This window comes from Cibotium barometz, chromosome 44, assembly GCF_041138505.1.
Source record: "Cibotium barometz isolate CiBa-2024 chromosome 44, ASM4113850v1, whole genome shotgun sequence".
In the NCBI taxonomy this organism is placed as follows: domain Eukaryota; kingdom Viridiplantae; phylum Streptophyta; class Polypodiopsida; order Cyatheales; family Cibotiaceae; genus Cibotium; species Cibotium barometz.
Window position 1 is genome coordinate 43886879 of NC_141089.1, and position 8038 is coordinate 43894916.

Sequence of the window (8038 nt, forward strand, 5' to 3'; positions counted from 1 at the left end):
TTTTGAATTGCGGAGCTTCTTTTCCATGAAATTCATGGAAAAAGTAAATAGAAAATTCATGGAAAAAGTAGATATTAATTTAGATCCCCCTTCCTCAAAATAATAGAGTATTAAATGCGTTATGTCACTTGATTTTAGGATTATTATCATCGAGTGGGGTCAAGTTTTAGATTCTTTTCATCATTTATAAATGAATTGGGATTGAGTGAGGCCAAAGTTATCCTTGTATTAGGCACATCACAAGCTATGGTTTCCTCATGATTGTATTTTGAGAGGAGGAGGGGATTAGTGAGAGTGGTGAGATTGGAAGTGTGCTTTTTCCTTGTGTAGTAAAAAGGTTGGTGTGTGTGAGATTAAAAGGACTTGCCTTCTCTTAAACTTAGGATTTGGCATTTCTTTATAACTTATAAGTAATGATGTCAACAAAGATCATTTTGAACATAGAGACTTCTCTTTTGAAGAGGAATAACTATGTGGGTGTATGATTCTAGAGAAGCAAGCTAAACTATTTATTAAGAAGAAACTTGCATTTTAAAACTATAAGGTGTGTAAATGTGTACGTTAGGAAATCTCTTCTTATATCTTAGAAGAAAGGTTCTACGAGTGGGTGTGTAAGAATCATACATTCTTTAGATAAATGACCTCGACGGTGGGTGAGTTTAAAAAAATGAGAAAAAATTGATTATGCCAAAATACTATGAGAATCTCTCTTTCAATGCTTGGAATAATATTATAAAGGTTATTATGATTTCATAATATTGCAATGATATCTTCACGCAATTGTTATCTCGAAGAAACTATATTAAATCTAACAATAAGGAAGGAAACCAGAGTTGACCAACAAGATTGACAAGGGTACCCGATACCAAGTGTAGATCACAAGAGATTTCAACACTGACAACAACTAATCATATAGAAATCTATAACAAATAATGGTTGAAATCTCTTGTGTTTAAGAAATAAACAACCATCAATAGTATATGTCTTGTACATTAGACAATATGTGGACAAGCATCTCAACAAATCTACTCTTAAATTTTGTAAATTATTGCTATTGGTCAAACCATTCCAAAGCATATCTACTTATCCCAAAACAAGACATCACCTAACATATGGTAGAGTGTAATACTTACCCATATATCCTCAAGGTAGGCATAAGTGTAATTTTCCACTTGTTTGATGATTAAAGCGAGTTCTAAATAACACTAGTTTAGAACACTATAGGATATAAAAGTGTCTTTCATAGTTTTTTTTTTCAATCATCTCTATTAGAAAAGAAGTGCACTCATAAATTCCTTTTCTAGGATAGATGTATGTGACTAACAATCATGGAAACAATATAAAAGTGAGTAAACAATAACATTCATGATAGTGAGGTCATCCCAAATAGAGGTACATACAGTATCAGAGTACAAGTATGATCAGAGCTTACAATTTTGTGTCCTACACACAAGAAAAAAAGTGCTTCAAATGTGCTAGTATTTTTTAAGAAGTATTAATATAATATAAATCATGGAATGATTGCACATGTAATAAAATTCTATAGTCTAGAACTTTAAATCACCAAGTAAGATATATTATACACAACATATGCGTGAAATATTGCTACATGCTCATACAATGGTCCAAAATCATAAGACTTGCATTATCATATTCTACCATAATAGTAGCTCCAAAGAGTAAAAAGCATCTAAATTCAAAGAACTCACAAGATAATAGTCTTAAGTTCCAAACCCACTATATAAGAAGCTTGCTAGAGATCAACTTGCATATATTTGGAGTGCCCAATGGAATACTCTTGTAAATCCCTCTAAATCAGATTGGAACCATCCCTTTCTCACTTGAACATACATGTAAGTAGCATTGAAATGTTTGAATATGTCCAAAATGGTGCATGATGCTCTATTTTTTGAAGTAACGCATGTTTACGAGCCCACTATGAAGAAAAATGATTAAAGACATTATTGGTTTTCCTAGAACTTATAATTTAAATAATTTATAGCATCCTACAGAGAGGCTATGTGCAAAACTTGATTGAATTCAGTGCTTGTAGCCAAATTATGCTATGATGGACTGTGAAATCTAAGGCCTCTAAAAGTTTTGAAAATTAATGGAAGATTGGCAAATTTAAACTTTGTGACTTTGGGCATCCTGAACAGCCTAAAAAGTCGGCCAGTATTTCACCCTCAAATTGTGATTAAATTTCAAACCCTAGGGGTGAAAACTATCCTTTTAACAGATTATAATTTTTATAAAAGCATGCGTTTATATTATGACAAAAGGAAAAAAATACATATTGCAACACCAATGTGCACAAAGAAACTAGTGATAATTCTTTTGCACCAAGAGGCCCTCCCTAGGCCAAAAGAAACAACATTTCCTTGTGTTTTAAATAAATATAGGTCAACTTGTATACAGGAAAGGAAGAAGGGTCATGTGAACGAAACAAGGCATACGCTCGTAGCTATGGAGGGGATAGTAAGCGTCCAGTTATAGCGAATCGCTTTGTTGATCGTGAAGGTAACGCGATACAGGAACCATATTAATGCAGGGTTACAGTGGTTTTACAAGTTTAAAGAGAGAAGACCTAGCATTGTCATTGCAGACACCCCCTGTGCCTCCCTTGTAAACAGGATGTGACATTATCTGTGGCTTAAGTCAAAAGCATAGTTGAGCAGATGATTCCATGGCCCATGTCATAGCCATCATATGGATGCCATGGGAACCTTCAGATGCATTTGATATGATGTTATAGCCATCATATGGACGTCATGGGCATCTCTTGCGGATGCATGTGACATCATGTCATAGCCATCATATGGATGCCACGGGCATCGTATTCACATCCATCTGACATGTTGAAGCCATCATATGGATGTTTATGGCCATCTTATTTAGATGCATTTGAAATTAAGTCATAGCTGTCATATGGATGTAGGAGCATAAAAGAATTCTGAGTGTACATATCTTGTGGCCTGTGAACTGTGAAGGACAGACGACGTAGGGCATGCCATTAACATCTTACCTAGTGCCATTACTTGATAGGGCTATGGAGAAACAGTTTTGTAACTTAAAATTTATGGACCATCAATTGCCATCATGGAGGAAAGAGGACGCAGTGCAGGTTTGTAGGTCCTGTCTTAGTTTACTTGAACACATACGCCACCATGACCCTGTTGCTACCCAAAATCAAATATGTAATGGATAGTTTTATTGATTTATACTCTCCTAAGCCTTGCTTTTCAACACGATCCTGTCATGCTTTGATCTGCTAGGGTAATCCGATATGGTTGATTATCATAACTTGTCAGATATTCAGGTTAAAGAACTTAATTGGCTCAGGTCTGGCTATGGAGCTCATGCGTCATCGAGGACTGCCCATATCCAGAGATGCCATTTACAGTTTCTTGCAAGAGTGCATCAAGAGAAAAAACGTGGCAGCAGGCAGGCATGTGCATTCCATTATGGTCAGCACAGGATTGGATTCAGTGGCCGTGTTAGGAGACTTCCTTATCCACCTTTATGCCTCAGGTGGAAGCTTGGCGGAAGCAAATGTAGTCTTTCGCAGTGTCTCTGAGCGAAGTGTGCATACGTGGCATGCGATTATCTCTGCACATGTCAAGCTTGGAACACATAAAAGAGCCGTCATCTTGTATCACGAAATGCAGGAGCAGGGTATACCTCCAAACAGGTTTATATTCTTGTGCATGTTAAAAGCTTGTTGCAGTGTGGATGCTTTAGAGGAAGGTATGCATATACATGGGCATATTATCCAAACAGGGACAGACTCAGATGTCATCATTGGGACTACCCTTGTTGATATGTATGTCAAATGTGGGAATTTAGAGGAAGCACACAAGGTGTTTGTCAAGTCTCCTCAGTGTGATGCGGTGCTATGGGGTGCACTGATTGCCGGATATGTCCAGCATGGGCAGAATCTTCCTGCCCTTGAACTTTTTGAGCAAATGCAAGACGAGGGGTTAAATCCAGACCGATTCATGTATTCGTGTATCTTGAAAGCATGCGGCAACATAAGGGCCCTAGGGCAAGGAATGGAAATACACAATAGGATCATAACATGTAGACTCGAATCTGATAAGGTCATTGGTTCTACGCTTATTGACATGTATGTGAAATGTGGAAACTTAGAAGAGGCCTGTAAAGTGTTTGACTTGTTGCCTGAGCGAGACAACGTGTTGTGGAGCACAATGATAGCAGGATACGCCCAGCATGGGCATGGGCTTCCTGCCCTTGATCTTTTTGTGAGAATGCAAAAAGAGGGCATACGGCCAGATAAAGTGATGTATTCTTGTGCATTGAAAGCATGTGCGGTCATTGGTGATGTGAGGCAGGGGAGGCTGTTGCAGGAAGACATAATCAGAACTGCAGTTGAAGGGCATGAAGCCATCGGTAATGCGCTTGTTGACATGTATTCAAAGTGTGGGAGCCTACAGGATGCTCAAAAAGTGTTTGAGGGGATGCCGAGACGAAGCGTGGTGTCATGGAATGCAATGATTACAACCTGTGCTGAGCTTGGGCATGGTCATCTCAGTATTGAGCTATTTAAGAAAATGCAACAGGAGGGGATACATAGGGACTATATCTCGGTGGCGAGTACTCTGAAAGCATGCAGCACTGCAGGTGCATTGGAGGAGGGCTGGCTGATCCATGATTATATTATTAAAACGTCAACTGAATCAAATTCAATGGTTCACAACACCCTCATTGACATGTATGCAAAGTGTGGTAGTCTGGATGAGGCCTGCAAGGTGTTCGATAAAACTCCGAATAAAGACCCAGTGTCATGGAATGCTGTGATTGCAGGCAGTGCTCAGCATGGACACCATCATCTTGCACTTGTGCTTTTTGCTGAGATGCAAGTAGACACTAACATGAAGGCAGACCAAGTCACATTTTTTTCTGTTCTGAAAGCATGTGGCAGTGCAGGTGCAGCAAAGGAAGGCTTCCTAGTACACTCCCAGATAATTGAATACGGGCTTGAATCAGATGTAATCGTTGGAAGTACCCTAGTTGACATGTATTGCAAGAGTGGGGTCCTAGAAGAGGCCCGGAAAACATTTGATAAGCTGTCAAATAGAAATGTGGTATCATGGAATGCCATGATTGCAGGTTATACACAGCAAGGGCATGGTTTTCTAGCTCTAGAACATTTTGAGAAGATGGAGGAACAGGGTATGAAGCCGGATGCTGTCACTTTTTTGGGTGCATTAAAGGCATGTGGCATGGTAGGAGCTACAAGGGAAGGGAGGCTGATTCACAATCAGATCATTGCTAGTGGACACGACTCAGATGGTGTGGTTGGTAATACCCTTGTTGATATGTATGTCAAGTGTGCAAGCCTGAAAGAGGCACATGATGTCTTTGATGCACTGATACCTAAAGATGTGATTCCTTGGAATGCAATGATAGCAGGATATGCAAAACCGGAGCATGGCCAGATGGCTTTTGATCTTTTTCATAGGATGCAACGAGAGGGCATACAACCAGATCAGGTAACATTTTTGTGTATTATCAAAGCATGTAGCAGTTCAAGGGTGATAGAAGAGGGCAGGTTTTTTCATGCTGAGATTGTGAAATTGGGGCTTGAGTCGATAGTCGTCATTAGCAGTGCACTGCTTGACATGTATGGAACTTACGGTTTATTGGAGGAGGCACAGAAGATACTTCATGATTTGCCTTCTTGCGATCTTGTATCATGTAACGAAATGGTTGCAGGATATGTTAATCATGGGCATGCTCTTCCTGCTCTTAATTTTTTTGAGGAGATGCAAGAAGGTGGCATACAACCTGACAAAATCACGTTCTCAAGTATTCTGAGAGCTTGTAGTTGTACAGAAGCCTTAGGGCAGGGGAGGATGATACATGATCAAATGACAAGAAGCGGAACGGAGGTAGATGAGGTGGTTGGGAGCACTCTTGTTGACATGTATGTCAAATGTGGGAGCTTAGCAGAAGCACGTCGAGTGTTCGACGAGTGGACAAATCGAGACTTAGTGATGTGGAGTGCAATGATTGGAGGTTATGTCCTGCATGATCACAGTCTTTCCGCTCTTGAACTCTTTTCATGCATGCTTCAAGAGGGCTTGCAGCCAGATCAGGTCGTATTTGCCTGTATCTTAAAAGCATGTGGTAGCATAGGAGCCATTGGACAGGGAATGATGATACATGATCAGATTATGCGGATAGGACTCGAACCAGATGCTATCATTGGAAGCAGTCTCATCGACATGTATGGCAAAGTGGGAAGCTTGGAAGAGGCAAGCAAAGTCTTTGATGGTTCGCCACACCATACTTTAGAGTCATGGAGTGCTATGATTGCAGGATATGCACAACAGGGCAACTGTGGACTAGCTGGAAAATACATGGAGAGCATGCAGCAGCAAGGCTGGAAGCCTGACGAGAAAACATACACTAGTATCCTTGCAGGCTGCAGTCATGCAGCTGAAGTAGATGAAGGCCATTGGCACTTCCAGTCTATGATAAAAGACCATGGTATCATGCCTGGAATTCAGCACTTCAATTGCATGGTTGATCTTCTAGGCCGTGCTGGACGCTTAGATGAGGCAGAAAAGATACTGCAAACCATGCCACTCTCAACGGCTATTGCTGGTTGGATGTCTTTGCTCACTGCTTGTAGAACGTTTGGTAACAGTAGACTAGGAAGGCAGTGCTTCAGTGAACTAGTGAAGCTAGATCGTACTGGGGCCACAGGATATGCCCTCATGCCGAATATCTATGCAGATCTGCACATGCGGGACGACGTGTGTGAAATGCAAGTGTTGAGAAAAAATGCAACTGCATTGGAAAAACCTGGAATGGCATGGATTGAGGTGAAGGACAGGGTGAATGAGTTTATTGTGGGTGATAAAACCCATCCACAAAGCAAGGAAATCCTTGCAAAACTAGAGAGAGAACAGTTATTTATCAAGTGCACAGGGCACGTGCCTGGGCTGGACTGTATCTCTGAGCATACGCTTTATGAACATGATCGATTCGATGATGAACGTGGTGATCTGGAAAAGATTCCAATGAGTGATAGCTCACTTTACAGTACAAATTAATTGGATTAAAGTGTAATGCCTTTAACCCTTTGGATTACTTTAGTCCAATCATACTGAAAGGTGCCAACGATAGATGGCATTCTATTTAGAAAAATAAGTTTATGCCTACACTGAATATATAAGATTGTAGCACAAAATGAATAATTATGATGGAAAGCAAACAAGGTGGCTGCATTGGTTGGAGAAATCTTAAAGAGCAAGGGAGGCAGCCAAGGAAAGCCAAACATAGTGCAAAGAGGTAAAGAAGTCATTGGAGATTGTTGCTAAGCACGGTGAGAGGAAAAAAGAAAAGGCTAACCTTAACCAAAGCAATCAAGATTGAGAACAAACAGAAGGCATCACAAAAAAGAGAGCTCAAAATTGCATTAAAGGAAACCATACTAGATGAGGCCAAAATAGATCATATAGAGAAGATTGAGGAGCTTATCAAACTTGGCTAGGTTGTTGAGACAGCTACAAAGGGAATTAAACAAAATCTATGGAGGAGCTCAAAAAGACACTTAAAGATCATGATGAGTGAGCCCATAGTCACATGGAAACCTATTTTGTCCCGATGAAACACGAAATAGGTGAAACGAATGAAACGTTTCAAAATAAACTCCCAACTGAAACACCACTGTCCAATTTTTTTTTTCAAATTTGATTTTTTAAAAAGAGAAATATATAGTCTTCTTCACTTCTTCTTCTTCCCCCTCACTTTCTTCTCCTCACCATCTTGATTTTCTTGAAAAACCTTTAGAGACAAAATCTCGAAATAGACCAAAAAGTTTCTTGTGACTGTGTAACAGTCCCCAAATTTGACTTCTTGGTAAATTTCATCTAATTTCACATCCAATTGTTGAAATTTCTTACACACATTTCACTAGCAACTCCATTCATTGCTTCTTACAATTTATAAACCCGATTTCATACTTTCAATCTTAATGTTCGAGATACAGTTTTACTCCAATTCAATT

The 8038-nt window shown here is 39.7% G+C and overlaps 1 protein-coding gene across 1 annotated transcript; it reads left to right on the forward strand.

The window, feature by feature from the left end:
- The first annotated feature begins 2330 nt into the window (after window positions 1–2330).
- On the forward strand, window positions 2331–7119 carry LOC147613325 (pentatricopeptide repeat-containing protein At5g27110-like). Its single transcript, XM_086782619.1, has one exon. It carries the CDS (start codon window positions 3351–3353, stop codon window positions 7080–7082), a length of 3732 nt encoding a protein of 1243 aa, XP_086638745.1. The 5' UTR covers window positions 2331–3350; the 3' UTR covers window positions 7083–7119.
- The last annotated feature ends 919 nt before the right edge of the window (window positions 7120–8038 follow it).

Bases quoted from the DNA above. Each gene is read 5' to 3' on its own strand.
- LOC147613325 (XM_086782619.1), top strand. From the start codon at position 3,351: ATGGAGCTCATGCGTCATCGAGGACTGCCCATATCCAGAGATGCCATT.